The 19,078-nt window shown below is 35.7% G+C and overlaps 1 protein-coding gene across 1 annotated transcript in view; it reads left to right on the forward strand.

Annotated features, from left to right (window-relative positions):
* Window positions 1-19,078, forward strand: part of Chm (choroideremia (Rab escort protein 1)) — a 216,403-nt gene that overhangs the window by 186,667 nt on the left and 10,658 nt on the right. The window contains exon 12 of the mRNA XM_013024996.1: window positions 2,422-2,521. Within this exon, the coding sequence (XP_012880450.1) occupies window positions 2,422-2,521 (100 nt within the window). The remainder of the gene's footprint in view (window positions 1-2,421; window positions 2,522-19,078) is intronic.

A 19,078-nucleotide genomic window follows, 5' to 3' on the forward strand; every position in this document is an offset into this window, starting at 1 on the left:
CTTCGGGGAAGGGAGGGAGGGAGGGGATGGTAGGGGGAAAACAATGGAGGGGCTAACAATGTTCAAGAGGAAGTGTACTCATTACCTCACTCATGTATCTGTAACCCTCTGTATAGTATCTTTACAATAAAAAAAAGGAAAAAAAAATTTCCAAAAGCCATATTTTTTCTGCTAAACAAATAATCTTCTTTAAAAATTTAAAATTGTATTGCCAAAGTGATGTACAGAGGGGTTACAGTTACATAAGCAAGATAGTGAGTACATTTCTTGTCAAACTTGTTACCCCCTCCCCCACTTTTCTCCCAATTTCCCTCCCCTGCACCCCCCACAGGTTGTAGAGGTCATTTCCAACATACTGTCTTGTGAGTGTCACCATTGCAGTGGTTCCCCCTTTGTCCTTTGTCTCACCATTTTGTTGTTCTCCTTCCCTTCCCTAATTTAGATAAATGTATATACAATACCCAGGGTACCAAATACAGTGACAACAGGGGCTAAACCACCGGGGGGAAAATACAAAAGAAACAAGAAATTACATAGTACATTAAAAACAACAACAAGAAAAACAACAACAAAAAAAAAGATTAGAGGTGTGAGCTATTGGTACCGGTTCAATATACTTCCAATAATAGCATTTTCATTTTCTTTTTTTCTAATATTTAATCTGTTTTCAGTTCCCCTCAATGTACTTCCCAAAAGTTGTTTCAGTCTACTTTTCCTCTATACGCCTTATTCTCATAGTTCCAGTTACCTCTGTTATTATATCTGCCTTCTCCCAGTCACCTACACTCATCTTTATGACCTGTCCTCCACAAAGTCATCAGAGTAATCAGTCTAAAATATGTATTTGTTAAGTCTTTCCTTGTTTCCTATAGGAAATTTTCCTCTTCTGTTTTTTCTCATTTTAAAGCATAGAACAGGACTGGGAAGGTGGCTCAGTGGTAGAGAGCTTGCCTTGCATGCTCGAGGCCCTGGGTTCGATTCCTTAGCACCACATAAGCAAAAAGAAAAAAGCCAGAAGTGGCGCTGTGGCTCACGTGGTAGAGTGCTAGACTTGAGCTGAAGAGCTGAGGGACAGCGCCCAGGCCCAGAGTTCAGGCCCCACGACCGGACCCAAAAAAAAAAAAAGAAAAGCATAGAACAATGAAATTTAGGGAAAAGAAAAAAAATAGATGAAGTCCATATAAATTTTATGAATATGGTATTAAACAACAGAAGGAATGCTCCTTTAATGGCTTTTATTGTCTTTATGAGACATTAGACAGTTAATTTTTCAGTTCAGGTAAGAGAGCTACTCTGGTAGGAGGTTATTAAATAAAGTACAATATTTCCAGTAATCAAAAGAAGTTCTTATATGTTCCTTAAATGTTCTTTGCTAATTATGATCATGTGTTTAATTGTATTCATTTAATTTTGCTTAATTTCTAAAGTAACGTCTTGTTATTTCTAAAATACATTTTCTGTCATGACCAGGAAAGAGGGAGCTAAGAGAAACATTAAAAACCCAGTTTTTGAGATACCATGAGCCCCCAAATATGTATCAATAAGATAGTCATAGTTACCAAAATCATTTCAGTATTTTGAATTTGTTGTAGATGTTTCCTCTGTGGACTATCAGTGTGACATTTCTTTTCAAAATCTAAACATGGCACTTCCAGGAAAAAGCACATATTGTGGCTTTCCTTTCAGTAACCATTTCTGGTGTAAGAAGATGTAATTTCCTCAAATTGAAGAATAGATTGAGGATTAATATTTCAACTTCAGTTCTACAGAGAAGCCTTTGATGATGATGGTCAAATGTTTCTGATCGTCACTTAAAATATTTTAAAAATTAATCATAAAAGTCAGTAGTGCCCAAGGCAGCATTCTGAGTATCAATGAATCATATTTAATAATTTTACATTTTGGTTCTGATTCAGTTAGTATGAAATTCTTCGTTATATAAAAAATTTCAGTTCACTTTTGCATATTCTTATGTCTTCGGATTCAGTACTTTATATCACCCATTTGTAGTCATTATGAATAATCAAAATTGAATTAATATAGTTGATGTCAAACACCAAAGTATGTATATTTCAGAAATAATAAGTTATTATTGAACCATTGAAAATAGTAAGTGAAGATTCTGTTATATTTATTTATTGTTGATGGAAATATATAAACTACATATGTGATACAAGAAACAAATAATGCAGAAATTGAATATCAACACACATCCAGGACATGTTACAAGTTTCAGGGCCAGGCCATGAGTTCAAGCCCCACAACAAACAATAAAATAAAATAAAATGTTTATTCTAAAATTAAATGCTTATTAGCCAACTTTTTTTCAAATATCAAAGAATGCTTTGAAGTTAGCAAACAACAGAATAATGATAAAATAAAACCTAACAGTTATGTTTGGTATTTTATTTGTCTTTTTAGATTTCCATTCTGACAGTACCACCAGCAGAGGATGCAGGAACTTCTGCTGTCCGGGTCATTGAGTTATGTTCTTCAACGATGACATGCATGAAAGGCACCTGTAAGCACTGTGGAGTTAGATTATTTATATTTTGTGTTTGGGGTGTGAGTAGATGGGGCCACTGTTGGGTTGTAAGATTATTTATAGAATTTTAACAAGTTTAAATTTTTTTTCACAGTACTTAGCCATACAGCATATGGCCATACAGTAATTTATTACATGCCTTCCTCTTGCCTCAGATTTCTGTGGGTAACTAAATCTTCCCAGACATCATTTTTTGGTTCTACAACAAAGGCATTTCTATCACATTCCAATTCTTTCTATAACCTTCCTTAAATTTATTGAAAAATTATTTCCACAAAGTGTATTTTCTTCTTCTTTTTTGCTTCTCCTCCCTACCTTTCTTTATGCTGATCCTGGGGCTTTAAAACCTGACCTGGGCTCTGTCCCTGACCTTCTTTGCCCTAGGCACTCTGCCACTTGAGTCACAGTTCTACTTCAAGCTTTTTGATAACTAATTGGAGATAAGAATCTCATGGACTTTCTTGCCCAGGCTGGTTTTGAATTGTGATCCTCAAATCTCAGACTCCTGAGTAGTTAGGATTATCGGTATGAGCCACCAACACCCAGCAGTGTGTTCTCTTAACTCTTCAATTGCTTTTTTTTTTTTTTTGCTGGTCGTGGGCCTGAACTCTGGGCCTGGGCGCTGTCCCTCAGCTCTTCTGCTCAAGGCTAGCACCCTACCACTTGAGTCACAGCACCACTTCCGGCTTTTTCTGCTTTTGTAGTGCTGAGAAATTGAACCCAGGGCCTTATGCATGTAAGGCAAAGCACTCTACCACTGAGCCTCCTTTCCAGCCTTCAATTGCTTTTTATTTTCTGTAAGTTTCTTAAGGCGACAATAACAAAATAGGTGGACTAATAAGATTTTCTTTCTATAATTTTGGAGTCTGGGAAGTCCAAGATTATGGTGCCAGCAAATTCTGAGTTCAAACCTTCTAATGAAGGCCCATTCTTTCTAGATAGCTCTTTCTGAGTGTCTTCAAATGGCAGGAGGAAGACACCATTTTTTGTTTGTTTGTTTGTTTGATTTTGAGGCTTGAACTCTGGGCCTGGGCATTGTCTATAAGCTTTTGCACTCAAGGCTAATTTTCTTCAATCACAGTACTACTTCCAGCTTTTTCTGTTCATGTGGTACTAAGGATCGAACTCAGGCCCTCATACATGCAAGGCAAGCACTCTACCACTAAGCCAGTTTCCCAGACTGGTCTCTCACTCTTTTTCACTTAAGGTTGGTGATCTACCACTTGAGCCATAGTTCTGCTATCAGTCTTTTTGCTGCTTAATAGGAGATAAGTCTCTAGAAATTATCTCTCAGGCTGGCTTAAAATGGCAGCCTTCACATGTCAGCCTCCTAGGTAGTTAGATTACAGGCATGAGCCACCATTATCTAATCCCATCCTTTCTTCATCCTTTCTTTAACCTATTCTTCCAAAACTTTGCAAATTATTTTACTCTCTGCTAGTATTACTTGAAGTTGTTTTTAGATTTCACCTATGAATCAGATTATACATTACTCGTATTTCTATTCCTGACTTACCAACCATGTTGTTGAAAATGTCCAGAGTTCATTCTTTTTTATGTCAAATATGTTCCAGTGTGTCTATGTGCCACACTTAAGAAAATCTATTCATCAGTTCAATGACACTTTGTTTCCTTCTCTTGGCTATGGTGAATAATGCTGCAATAAACAAGGTCATGCAAATATCTCTTTTAACATACTAATTTCATTTCCTTTGGTTATTTATCTAGGAAGAGGATTTCTGGATCATGTAATAGTTTTATTTAATTATTTTTCACAAATCTTCATACTGTTTTCTTAGGCTGTACGGATTTGCAGTCCTACCTACAGTTTAAGAGTTCTTTTTCCTCCCCATTCTTATCAGCAATTGTCATTTTTTGTGTTTCTAAATAATATTTCAACAGGTGAGATGATACAGCATTATCGTTTTGATTTGCAATTCCCTGTTGGCTTGTCATGTTGAATATTTTTCATATACTTGTCCATTTTCCTGGTTTTTTTAGGTCCAGGACCAGGACTTGAACTTGGTATCTGACAATTTCATACATTGGCTTGGTGCTCTGCCAGCAGAGCCATGCCTCCAACTCCTACTTGTCCATTTTTATTCCTTTTTTTTGGGAAAATTTTGTATTCAGATGATTTTCATATTATTACTTACTTGGAGTTTTGGACGTCTTTGAATATTCTGGGTATCAATCCCTTGTGAGATATATGGTTTGAAAATATTTTCTCCTATTCATATATTTTGTCCCACCCTGTAAATTTTCTTTTTGCCATTATTGATTTTTTTCCATTTGATGTTTGATAATTTTACTTTATAACTAGTAAGACATAGAGGTGATATATAAGAGTATTTTAAGCAGAGTAGCCAATTCTTTTTTCTTCTTGTAAAGTTGTTAAGGCCTCCATTTTTCTCACTTGTTTCTACCATGATAAAATTATCTCTGTGATCTTTACTATAGCTTAATCACTTTATCAATAACATGTCAGTGTAGCCAAATGGAATGACTTTGATTTTTTTAGACTCAATAATAATGTTTACACCAAGATAACTGAGATGTTTGAATTCATTATTTGTTTTTTGTCTTGTACCATAGAAAAAGAAGTTCATGATCATTTAGAAATCTTTAATGCATTCATTCTTGTAATATCATGTTATTTCAAGAGTCCTAGTTAATATTATAATAGAGTTAATTTGATGTATATATAATAAGACTTAAAGTAGATATGAAATATCAACTGGCATCCTTATCATTCATGTGATTTTTTATTACTTAATGTTTGGCTTCCTTTTCATGTGTTTTAAGCCTACTTGTACACATTCTGGGGAAATTTGTAACTTGAACATTAGATGTCTTTAAGGGTGTATTTTCCTGCTGTTTCATTATTTGATAGTGTGAGTGTGTGTGTGTGTGTGTGTGTGTGTGTGTGTGTGCGCGCGCGCGCGTGCATTCACGGGCGCTAGTCTGAATGCTGTCTCTGAGCTTTTGTGCCCAAGGCTGGTGCTCTACCACATGAGCACAGCAGCACTTCTGGCTTCTTTTTGGTGGTTAACTGGAGATAAGAATTTCATGGATTTTCCTGCCCAGGCTGGCTTTGAACTGTGATTCTTAGAGCTGAGCCTCCTGAGTAGCTAGGATTATAGACATGAGCCACAAGTACCTGACTAGACATTTATTTTTTTTGTTGACATCAACTAGTTGTACAAGGGGGTTTCATTTTATTGATAGTCATTGATATCACAAATACATGCAAAGAATTCTGTTCTTAATGTCTTCTTAAACAGAGCTTATATAATAATTTCCCAGAAAACTAAATGACCTTTTCCCTTCCATATTCTTTTCTATTTCAAGTCAGAAAGAAGTAGATATACCAGGTGTTTATGTTATATACTCAACCATATTCCAAAGTAATTTATTTTTTCTTTTTTGGTGTTCCCTTATTTCAGACAAACTACTTAGTTTAAAATATTGCTTAATTGTTATCTTTAAGACTTTCTAAATCTCTTATAAAGGCTTTATCTGGTCTCCTGAACCTTTTCAATAAAGTACTTCATGAGCAGAATGCAATATAATTTTAAATTTGCACATAGTTTCCTTACAGAATAATTTAGAAATATAATTTGACCACTTCTCAGGTCATACAATAAACCAGAAATGCTGAATCTCACCTTCTGGATTTCCTATATTAATGCTGTGATGTTCAGCTCTGAATGGCCATCCATTTAATCATGGATAGAAATAAAAAATCCATAATATTTAGTATGAATAAATTCTGAATAATGTGTAAATTTTGTATATTTTGGAAACTTTTTAAGCAGATTTTGTTGTGGTTTTTTTTCCATAAATAATTTCTTAAGATTAGTAGACAAATACATTTGGACTTCAGTCCCATAGTTTAAGCGATGGAAATGTAATCTCTATTGCCAACTAAGTGGAATCAAGGACCTTCACTTAAATTAAAAATTGAGGGTAGCGTGATAAAATCACAAGCCACCATTCTTCCTGTTGGAAGAATTATGTTCTACTCCCTTACCTAAGGAATCAACTTAAATATCCATCAACAGACATTGGATGGATTAGGCTATTTGTAATACAATGGAATGATATTCAGCCATAAAAAAGAAAAATACTATTTGCAACAAAATGGATGGAAGTGGAAAACATTTAACTAAGTGACAAGTCAGACACAGAAAAATTAATACCACATATTCTGTTATGGGTGGAAGCTAGAACATGTCCATCGGAATGTAAAATAGTGATAACTATTTCAGTTGATTTACAGGAGAGGGTAAAGAAAGGGACTTTGGATGGTGGGTAGTGAAACAAAGTTCAAAATATTAGTTCTAGGTGATGGTGCATGCTTGTAATGCTAGCTACTCAGGAGGCTGAGACCTGAAGATCATGATTAAAAGACACCCTGAGCAAAAAAGACAGTGAAACTCCTATCCCCAATTAACTACCAAAATGCCTGAAGTGGAGCTGTGGCTCAAGTGATAGAGCACTAACTTTGGGCAAACAAGCTAAAGGACCATGTCTAGGCCCTGAGTTTAGGCTCTGTTATCAACACAAAAAAAGTAAAAGGAGTGGGGATATAGCTCAGTGATAGAGTGCTTTCCTAGCATGTGCAGACCCCTGCCTTCTCCAGCACCACAAAAAAACAGAACAAACAAGCTGAGGTCTTTTGTTTAAAAGACCTCTAGCTCAATAATATGATACTGCAATGGTAATAGAAACAGGCCAGGATTGTTGAAGCTATATACTGATAAACTGATAGAAGTCATTTTTATCCAGTAAAACAGGCTTTTCTAATCATACCTGTATGTAGTCAGTCATGGAGCTTGAACTCAGGGGCCCTGGGCAGGGTCCCTGAGGTCTTTCTCTCAAGGCTAGTGGCTAGTCCTCTACCACTTTGAGCCATAGCTCCACTTCTGGTTTCCTGGTGATTAATTGAAGGTAAGAGTCTCACAAACTTTCTGCCCTGGTGGATCCTCACATCTCATATTCCTGAGTATCTAGGATTACAGGCATGAGCTTCCAGTGGCCAACAATATATATATATATTTTTAAATAGCCATTATTAAAATCTATGAATCATCTTAAATTCTCCTCTGCTTACCTAACTTGGTTTGTTATTGAGATCATTAAATACTTGAAATTATTTATTGTGGTTTTTTTCACGGCTAATCAAATCATATTTTTCAGCTTATATTTTAGAACATACCTTACATGTTTTTCACTTATCTCATGTCCTAAATTTATTTTTTTGCCTTAAGTATTTTTTTCTTTTTTTAAAATTTTTATTTATTTTTTTATTGCGAAAATACTATACAGAGGGGTTACAATTACATGGGCAAGATAATGAGTACATTTCTTATCAAGCATTGTAGCTTCCTCCTTTGTTTCCCTTTTCCATCCCTTCCCATCCTCCCCCCACCTCCCCCACCCAATCCTCCCCGCCCCCCCCCACCAAAGTTGTTTTCGACATAAGGACTTGTACATCTCATTGTTGCAATGGATCCACCTGTATCCTTATTTAAACGACTTGTTTTTCCCCTTCCCCTCCACAAATTATACCGACTTCCAATACAGTAAAAACAGGGGTTATACTGTGGGGGAGGGCCATACAGAGCAACAAAGAAATAATCTTATAAATGCGTTAGAAACAATCACATGAAAGAAAAAAAAAACATTTGAATGTATATCTTAGGGTTCATTTCCCTAACATCACCTTATCTGACCTTTTCTGCTTGACTCAGACATATACTAGATATTGCAAATAAGGAAAACCATGGGACCTATGTTTCTTTGGGCTTGGCTTACTTCACTTAATATAATTTTTTCCAAGCCTTTCCATTTCCTAACAAATGGGGCAATGCCATTCTTTCTGATGGAAGCTGCCTCCATTATGTCCTAAAATTAATATAGGACTTAATTTGTTTGAAAATCATCTGGAAATGAAAAAAAATATCTCTGAAGTCCTTCCATTTGAAATGTTCTTTTCTTTTGACAATACTAGGGTTTGAAATCAGGGTCTTATAGTTGCTACTCATATACTCTACCACTTGAATTTATGCCTCCAGCAAGTTCATGTTCTTTCTAGTTGTTATTCATATCTTGAGAATTTTGAAAGTTTTTTATACTTAATAATGGGGTAGCAACAGCTGTTTTATTCTACTCTATCTGTGATATGATTATAGATTTGTTAATATTTAATGTATATTAATAAATTCAGAATTTTATTTGAGTACTGGTTTATGTACTCTTCTGCTTTTACAATCTTATTAAGAAAATGTTATATAGTATTCATAAAAGTCAGTTTATATAATGATTGATAATAATTTTAAGGCCTTTTTAAGTTGCTGTTTGAAAGTATATTTTAAATTATTTTTATTAGTATTGTCACGAAGCACAGATTTTATTTTATAAGTAAACTTGCCTTTCCTTCTGATCTTAAGTTGTCATTCTAAGTTTCTTTTAAACTTTTCAGTAAAAGAGCAAATAAGACTGAAGTTTTTCAAGACTGGATTAAAAGCCCAAATTGTGTGTCATATGTCATTAAATTCTGTTCTACATTTAGTACCAAAAAGTAAATGTTTGTTTTGATGTTTTCTGTTTTATGGACACAATCATATATTTTTACTTGTGCTATATTATATAAGCTACATATGGCCTTTTGAGTATATGAAAGATATATTATAAGCCATATCAATCCTTGAATACATCAGTTGCGTTTTCTTCACTAGGTTGCACAACAAAACATACTTTGTTGACTAGACTGCACATCAAGAGTCTTTAAAAGGCATTTGGAATAAATTTGCCTATTTATATAGAATGAATGGCTGCAGTGTGTGACAATGTCAAAATCTTGAGGAATAGATTTTTTAACCAAGTGTTTACGTAGCTTTGTATATTTACATTTAAAATGGCATCTGTGCAATCTGTCACCATTGAAAGAATCATGCTTATAAATAGGGAGGGGTTATCTTCATAAAACTTTAGAGTAGAAGAGGTCTTGCAGATGATCTAATCCCACCCGTTCTATGTAATCATAAGAACATGGAGGCTGGAGATATATCCCACACAACCATGAAGATACAGAGAGCAAAGTAAACAGACTCACACAATCATCCTTTGTACATGCCTTGTCCTATCACTCAGCTGCTATAAATTGGACCTGCCACTTTTATATGTGCTCATCTATGCCTTTTGGAATGGAAAAATTCATGTTTCAAAACAATAACTCAGTTTTCCAAACTAAGTTTTGGTGAACTGGGCATGCTGTTTCTTTTTGTCCAGTGACACCCCCCCCTGCCATGCCCAAACCCTAGGATAGTTTCATAGGTGAAGTCCAGCAGCCCACATCTATATACCAAATAAGGAGATAATAATCTAAAGGGTAGAAAAAGGAGGTTTATGACATTACTCAAGACATAAAATAAGTAGAAGTAAGCACTTTAGCCCATCTCTTGCTAACCCAGTGCCCTGCATTTTGTATATCCATTTTTCTAATTGGGGAGGGGAAGGGAAATAACAAAATATTGAAACAAGGATACAGGTTCACCAATTGTAACAATGAGATGTACAAGACACCATGTTGACAATGAACTTTACAACTTTGGGGGTGAGGGAGAGGGAGAAGTTGGGGAGGGAGGGAAATGGTGGTAGGGGAAAAACAAAGGAGGGGGTAACAATGCTCGATAGGAAATGTACCCATTACTCATGTAATTGTAACCCCTCTGTACACTATCTTTACTATTATATATATGTATATATATATATATATATATATATATATATATATATAAACTAAAAGAATTGGGAGGAGGGGTTGAGCGATCCATATTTAAAACAATTCTAGTCTTGTCTGGGCCTATCTGACCCTTATCTATCTTAGTCTTTGTTTCCAGGGAAATTCTAGAGAAGTTACTGCTTCATCACTTGAGGGGAACAAACCTATCACTGTTGCGTGGTGTGAAGCCTGAGCTTTGGACTGTTCTCTTAGTTCAGGGAAGTTTTTTGTGTTTTGTCACAAATGATATGGCTGTAGCATTGCCTGTCTGAAGGGCAGATTGCTTTGTGTCACAAGTTACTTATGAAGAAAGCCTGTCTCTCTTCTTATAGCTTTGTAGGACTAGTATGATAGCATCAGTCCTTTTTTTTGTGCTGGTCCTGGGGCTTGAACTCAGAGCCCAGGCTCTGTCCCTGAACTTTTCTTTGCTTGAGGCTAGTGCTCTACCACTTGAACCACAGCTCCACTTCTGACCTTTTTGGTGGTTCATTGAAAATAAGAGTCCCATGCACTTTCCTGCTTGGGCTGTCCTTGAACTGTGATCAGGCTCCTCAGTAGCTAGGATTTCAAACATGCACCATCAATGCCTAGCTAACATCAGCCTTCTGAAACTCCTCAGTGGAATCTAAGCAGGGATGTTTGGTACTAACTAACATCCATTTAAAAAGAATTAATGTACAGAATTTTTTAAATTCAGGCAGTAAGCTTTTAAGTAGTAACATGTGCTTTTGAATTAAATAATATTTGTAACAAAATTAGTTGTCATACATGTTCAGATATTGATTATTAAACATAAAAAGTAGAATTTATTGAAATACCTAGAGTCGAACATCTAGACAGTGACTTTTGTAGTTATGCCCTGTGAAAAGTTCTTGTATGTCCTTGTTCATGTCCTGAAGTCTTCTCACTGTCAGGCTACACCTTTTGCAGATGATGACAATCACACAATATTACTTAGTGACTGAGGTCAGTGTGTTCCTGGGCAGATCACTTGGGCTTGAATTTCAAATCTGAGTTTCATGTCTTCCTTTTACTAATTGCATGATTTGCCAAAATCTATTTCACTCCGCTGTATATCTGTTTTCTCATTTGTAAAAGGATTAGAAGTGTTGTGCAAGTGAAATGAAATAATACTTCTAACATGCTTAGAATAGTGTAGGATAATGGTGTAGGCAGATTTAATTTGAGGAAACCTCTATGAAAAATAAAATGTAGTCAAGAATCTCAGAGTAGAAGAAAAGCAAAATGCTTTTGAGAAACCAATGCAAGGAAGACACCTAGGTAATAGGAAAAGCAGGAAGTATAGAGAGAAAAAATAGTTGTTTATACCTTAAATCTGTGGGCCAATTAATAATATAGTGTGTAAGCTGAACTAATGAATAGACATACAGATTCAGATTACCAATGTTTTTACCTTTCTAACAATCACTATGAAATTAAGTATAGTGGTACTGTGACATTATGAGAAATTTTTTGTTTGCACTTGCTGAACTGAACTCATATTTTCAGGACATATAAGAAAATGTTAATGTACTTCTTTAAACTATAGCCAGTTTAATAGAACAAGTTTTTTTGCTAGCAAGATATTTTTCATTGAGATTTAGTAATTACATAAATTTTAGAAATTTCTCAGTATTGTGGGATAGTGATAATTAAAGTCACAAATACATTTTAACCTTTACAAGGCAAATTGTCGTTATCATGCTCTATAAAGTTACTGAATTCTATAAGCTTTGACAATACAGCTATTTCTCCCACATTGGGTGATATGTACATTTTTTCCCTTTTGTTTAGTGTAAGCTGTTCCCTCTTTCTCTCTCATTCCCTCCCTCCCATAGCTGCCCTTGAGTTGCTTAGTTAGTTTTCATCAATGTCCAGTGCAAGTGATAGGCCCCTCTGTTGTGTATTTTCCCGTTTCCCTCTGATTCGGTATCCTTCTAGCTTCCCTCAGATTTGCACATATATACCTGCAGTCAAGAACATGGAGTCATTTAGAAATGATACAACAGATTGAGTGGAGGTCCTTTGTTTCACGAGTCCTGTTTACTTTGTCAGATCTCCTTGCATTTTGGATTTAACATCCACAAATCAGGGAGACCATGTGCCCTTTGTCTCTTTGGTCTTGGCTTACCTCACTCAAAATGATTTTTTCTAGTTCTGTCCATTTCCCTGTGAATGCCATTTTTCCTTTCTAATGGTTGCATAATATCCCATTGTGTATAAGTACCACAATTTTTGGATCCATTCATCTGTATTGGGGCATCTGGGTTGTTTCCATATCTTGGCTATTGTGAACAGTGCTACAATGAACATGGAGGTGCATGTGTCCTTGTATCCTGGTTCCTGTTGCTCAGGGTAGATGCCTAGGAATAGTATAACTGGGTCATTGGGGAGGTCTATATTTAGCTTTTTGAGGTACTTCCAGACTGCTTTTCAAAGTAGTTGTATTAGTGTACATTCCCACCAGCAATGCAATAGGGTTCTTCTTTTTCCGCATCCCCACCAGCATTTGTCGTTGGCTGAATTTAGGATGTGGGCCATTCTGATTGGGGTAAGGTGGTATCTCAGGGTTGTTTTTAGTTTCATTTCCTTTACAGCCAGGTATGATGAACATTTCCTCATGTGTTTCTTTTCCATTTTTTAATTCTTATTTTTGTATGTTTTTATTGTAAAAATGCTATACAGAGGGGTTACAGTTACCTGAGCAAGATAATGAGTACATTTCCTATTGAGCATTGTTGCCTCCTATCTCTTCTTCTGAGAAGTCTCTCCTTAGCTCCCTTGCCCATTTAATGATTGGGTTGTTAAATTTTTGGGGGGAGGGGGGTTAGTTTCTTGATTTCCCTGTACATACTGGATATTAGGCCTTCGTCTAATATATTGCTGGTAAATATTTTTCTCAGTTAGTTGGCTTTCTTTCTAGTTTGGTAGCTATGTCTTTACCTGTGCAGAAACTTTTTATTTTAAGGTAGTGCCATTTGTTGATTCTCTCCAGTTTTTGTGACCCTGAGACTCTGTGCAGGAAGTTTCTGCCTGTGCCTGTAAGTTCAAGTGTCTCTCCTATTCTGTCTCATAGTAATTTCAGAGTTTCAGGTTTGATTTTAAGGTCTTTAATCCACTTTGAGTTGATGTTAGTGTATGGTGACAGGTTGGGATCCACGTTTAGTTTTCTGCATGTGGCCACCCAGTTTTTCCAGTACCAATAGTTGAAGAGGCTATGTTTCTTCCATTGTATGTCTTTGGCTCCTTTGTCAAATATCAGCTAACTATAGGTATGTAATTTTATTTCTTCTAATCTGTTCCATTGGTCTTCAGGTCTGTTTTTGTGCCCATAGCAAGCTGTCTTTGTTATTATAGCTCAATAGTAGAGCTTGAAATCTGATATAATGATCTCTCTTGTGTTGTTTCTTTTGCCTAGAATTCCTTTGGCTATTCTATGACTTTTGTTGTTGATATGAATTTTTGGATCGTTTTCTCTATTTCAGTGAAGAATGTCATTGGGATTTTGATGGAAATTGCACTGAATTTGTGTATCATTTTTGGCAGGATGGCCTTTTTCACAATATTGATTCTGCCTATGAAAGAACATGGAAGGTCTTTCATTTCCTGGTGTCCTCTTTGATTTCTTTCTTTAGGCTTTTATAGTTTTCACTAAATGGGTTATTTACATCTTTGGTTAGGTTAATTCCTAGATATTTTATTTATTTTTTCAGGTTATTGTGAAAAGGCTTGTTTCCCTGATTTCTCTTTCTTCTTATATATTGTTGGTATACAGAAAAGCAACTGATTTTTGTGGGTTAATTTTGTATCCTGCTACTTTGCCAAAGTGGTTTATAATTTCTAGGAGTTTTGGAGTGGAGTTTTGGGGATCACCTAAGGTATAATATCATGTCATCTACAAATAAGGATAGATTAATTTATTCCTTCCCTATGTGGATCCCTTTAATGTCCTATTCTTGCCTTACTGCTCTGGATAAGGATTCCAAAACTATATTGAAGAGGAGTGGAGAGAGTGGGCATCCTTGCCTTGTTACTGATTTTAGAAGAATTGATTGTAGTTTTTCCCTGTTTAGTATAATATTGGCTATTGGTCTGTCATATATGGATTTTATTGTTTTAAGGAATGTTCCCTCTATTCCCATTTTCTCCAGAGCTTTTAACATGAATGATTGTTGTCAAAAAACCTTTCCCACATCAATGGAGATAATCATGTGGTACTTGACCTTGGATCTGTTGATGTGATGGAATACATTAATTGATTTATGTCTGTGAAACCATAACTGTATCTTTGGGATGAAATCTACTTGATCATAATGTATTATTTTTTGGATATTTTTCTGGATTCTGTTGGCTAAAATTTTAATGAGTAGCTTTGCATCTGTGTTCATCAAAGAGATTGGTCTGTAATTCTCTTTTTTTGTTGGATCTTTCCTATGAATTTGGGATTTCTCCCTCTGCTTCTATTTCACAAAAGAGCTTGCAGAGTATAGGTGTTAGTACCTCTCTAAAGGTCTTATAGAATTCTGTAGTGAATCCATCTCATCCTGGGCTTTTCCTTACTGGAAGACTTCTGCTTGCTTCCTCTGTCTCATTATAAGTTATTGGCTTATTTAATTGATTCATTTCTTCGTGGTTCAGTTTGGCCAATTTGTATTTCCTTAATGAGTATAGATTCTAGAAATAATTCTTTATGATTGTTTGGTTGTCTTGGATGTTTGTTATAATTTTCCCCTGTGTCATCCCTGATCTTATTGATTTGAGTCTTCTCTCTTCTTTTTTTAGTTAGTCTTGCCAGAGCTCTGTCAATTTTATTAATTTTTTTCAAAAGAACAGCTTTTTAATTAATTTTATTTATAGTTTTCTTAGTCTCTATCATTAATTTCAGCTCTTGTTTTGGTTATCTTGCTTCATCTACTAACATTAGGTTCAATTTTTTCTTGATTTTCTAGGATTTTTAGTTGCATCATGAGACTATTTACTTGGTCTGTCTATTTTCTCGGTGTGTGCACTGAGAGCAATATATTTGTCCCTTAGGAATGCTTTTGCTGTGTCCCACAGATTTCTTTGTGATGTTTACTCATTTTTGTTGAATTGTAGGAACTTTTAAATTTCTTCTTTAATCACTTCCATTACCCAGGCATTGCTTTGAAGTGAGCTGTTCAATTTCTGTGTATTTGAGTGGTATCTACACTATGCTTTGTTATTGAGAACTAGCTTGATTCAACTATTGTTGGATAGAACACAAGGGATTATGTCGATACTCTTGTATTTGCTTAAATTCTTCATTTGAGCTATGATATGATCTATTTTGGAGAAAGTTCCATGGGCTGCTGAGAAGAATGTGTACTGGGTTATTGTTGGGTCGAAAACTCTGTCCATGTCTATTGAGTCCATTTGAGATACGGTATCATTTAATTCAGAGCCTTCCTTGCTAATCTTCGGGTCGGTAGACCTGTCCTTTGGAGAGAGTGGAGTATTAAAGTCTCCTATTATTATTGTACTTGGATCTATTTTTTTCCGGTAAGTCTGAGAGTTATTTGCTTAACATGCTTTCATGAAAGCATGTTAAGCAAATACTCCCCAAACATTGGTGAACCCAAACATATTAAGCAAATACTATCAGACTTAGAGGAGTTTCTTTTTGTCTTTAGCTGTGAGATGGGTCTCTTGAAGACAACAAATGGATGGATCTTGTTTTCTGATCCAATTTTCAGTTCTTTTTCTTTTAATTGGTGAATTGAGTCCGTTAATATTTATGGTTATTATAGAGAGTTCATTTGCGTTTCCTGCCATTTTCCTGCTTTGCTAAGTTATTCTTTCCTTTCCTTCTGTGTTTACTAAGTTGGTCTCCTAGTGATAATCTGTCTGATGTGGATCCCTGATCTTGATTGTTTTCTTCAGATTGCATTCCCCCTCTTAATATTATTTGTAGTACTGACTTATTGTTTATGAATTCATTTAGTTTTTCTTTGCTATTAAAAATTTTAATTTCTCCATTGAATATGAATGTTAACTTTGCTGGATATACCAGTCTGGGTTAGCTGTTATTGGTTCTCAGGGCTTGGATGGTACTTTTCCAAACTTTCCTTGCATTCATTGTCTGTGGGGAGAGATCTGCAGTGAGAGAGATCCCATTGTAGTATAGCTCCTTCTTTGTTCTCTCCCTATGCATAATCATTTCTTTGTTACTCAAATCTAGCATTTTTACTATGATGTGCCTAGAAGTCTTCCTCCTGGGATTCTGTTTGCTAAGTGTTCTGTATGCTGCTTTATGTAGCTGAGATATTTATCCTTTAAGATTGGGGACATTTTCAGAAATAATTTTATTGAATAAGTGTTGCATTCCTTTATTCTGGTATTCCTCATCTTCATCCACCCCAATTATACAAAGGTTAAATTTCTTGGCATGGTCTGCCTGTTCTTGGAATTCCCTTTGGTATATTTTGAATGTTTTTTTTTTCCATATCTGTGACTTTTTCTCCAATTGCTGCATGTTGACTTCAGTACCTGATATTCTATTTTCCATTTCATTCACTCTATTAACTGTGGATTCCATTGTTTGCATGGAGGAAATTTAACCATTTATGATTTCTATTTTGGTTCTCAAAGTGTTAATTTCACCTTTTAATGAGGTATATCCTGCATCTATTTTTGAGTGCATCTCTTTTTTGATATGCTGATATCCTTTGATAATTTGTTTCTTTGTTCTTTAAATTTCTGATCCATTTCTCACTTTAATTCTTGGATCATTGCCTCTATTAACTCTTGGATGTAGCATTTGTGTTCCATTTCTTTTTCTCTTCACTGGAGTTCATCCCTGGGTGGCTACTAGCCTTTGGGGGTGATTTGCTGTCTTGAGTATTGATGAATCTTGTAATTTTGCGCTGTGATTTTCACATGAGGATTCAGGGATTATCAGAATTGCGTTCCAAACTCTGACTGTTTTGTTAATATTGACTGTCTTCGCTTGATTCTGGGTTGGTTCTGTCAGTTCTTGAAGCCTGCTCTCAGCCCTGGGCTGGTTGAGAGGGACTTTTCCCAGTCTTGGTTCTGTTGTGGGGGAGGGGTCAACCTCCAGTTGCTATTCTGACCCATGTAGTGTTCATGCTTGATAGATTCTGGTGGGCAGACACACTCCACCCACTGCTGAGGTAGGTGCACAGTTCCTGACTTCAGTCAGGGATGGGTTGCTTGTGCAGCTTGGTCTTACAACAGGGGCACATAGGTGGGGCTCGTTCAGCTGCCTTCTGGAGCCCACAGGCAGTTCCCGACTTCAGCCAGGGAGTGGCAGCCTAAGCTGCTCGGAATCCCTCCCACGGGTGCTCTTGGCAAAACCTGCTGGGCTGGATGTATTCCACCAGTTGCTGGAGCCTACTTACAGTTCCAGACATCAGCCAGGGACTGGCAGTCTGAGCTGCCCCATCTCCTGCCTGGTTGTGTTTGTATCACAGGCTTTTGGAGCCCACAAGGTCAGTTCTGACTTCAGCCAGGGACTGGCAGCATAGGCAGCTTGGATTCCTGCTCGGGGAGACCCTTATGTAGCAGACTGTTGTAGCCTGTGCTCACAGCAAAATATTTCTGAAAATATATTATCTTGTCTATAGCCACACCACTCTGAATGCACCCAGTCTCCTCTGATAATATAGTATCACATTCATACTTATTTTCTTTTGTCTTTTCCCTAGCAAACAGCAGTTAAATAAGAAAGAAGTGGTAAATTGAAAACTGACTGATGTGGACATTGGTGTTATTTAGGGTGTAGAAGCCACATCTCCACCAGAGTTAAGATGCATTTGAAAAAGTTTTTTGAAGTTAATTAGGAATAATTTTGTTGTGAACTTCATTGTTTTTAATTCACTAATTAACTCTTTAATTTTAGTGAATAAAACATTTGTCCAACATTTTCCTTTTGAAAAATGAATCTTGTATATCATAGAGTATCCCCCAAAGAAAACACAAAGGGAATCATTGTATAATTAATGTAAAATGAATTAATAAATAAACTATCTTTTTTATTAGGTTCTAAGTAATTCAGGACTCATCCTATGATATCACTTCCTTTGGTGAACCAGGAGAAGGAACTACAAAATTTGATTTTAGTTCACATGCATACTGAGTATCTCCCAAGTTATTATTAGATAATTGAGAGTAGTTAAATTTGAAATGAATAATTTTCATATATGCATATAATGAATCTTATATTTTGCTTATTCCTTTGCTTCTTTATTCCTCTCTATTTTTTTCCCTTGCACATTCCTAGTAAGTCTCCCTTTTACTTTCATGCTTTTTTTTTCTTTTCCTATGAGAGAAAACATAATCTTTGCTTTTCTGAGAATGGTTTATTTCACTTAACATGAAGAGTTCATCTTCCTTGCAAATTACATAATTTCCCTCTTTTATGGTTGGAAAGAACTCCATTATGTATAGCCCATTTTCTTTATCGAAGGGATGAATTTTGAAAATGAGAATTTCATTGTGATGTTGGCTTTTATGCTAAAATTTGAATTATCTTCACAGGGTTAAAAACATTTGTTAATCTGAAATAAACTCTTGGAAAATAAGTACCATTTTACTAATTCAATAGTGGAAGAAATTTCTTAACCCTCTCTCTTCTGTAATGTGTTCTTTCTATTTTATCCTACCCTACACAAGCCCCAATTTTACTCATGCACTAAGCATTTTCCTTTGTACATAGGCCTGTAAGAGTTTTACCATTTCTATAATAAGCCCTTTTTCCTCAATAG

The sequence above is a fragment of the Dipodomys ordii genome, unplaced genomic scaffold (genome assembly GCF_000151885.1).
Source record: "Dipodomys ordii isolate 6190 unplaced genomic scaffold, Dord_2.0 Scaffold80, whole genome shotgun sequence".
NCBI classification, from domain to species: Eukaryota; Metazoa; Chordata; class Mammalia; order Rodentia; family Heteromyidae; genus Dipodomys; species Dipodomys ordii.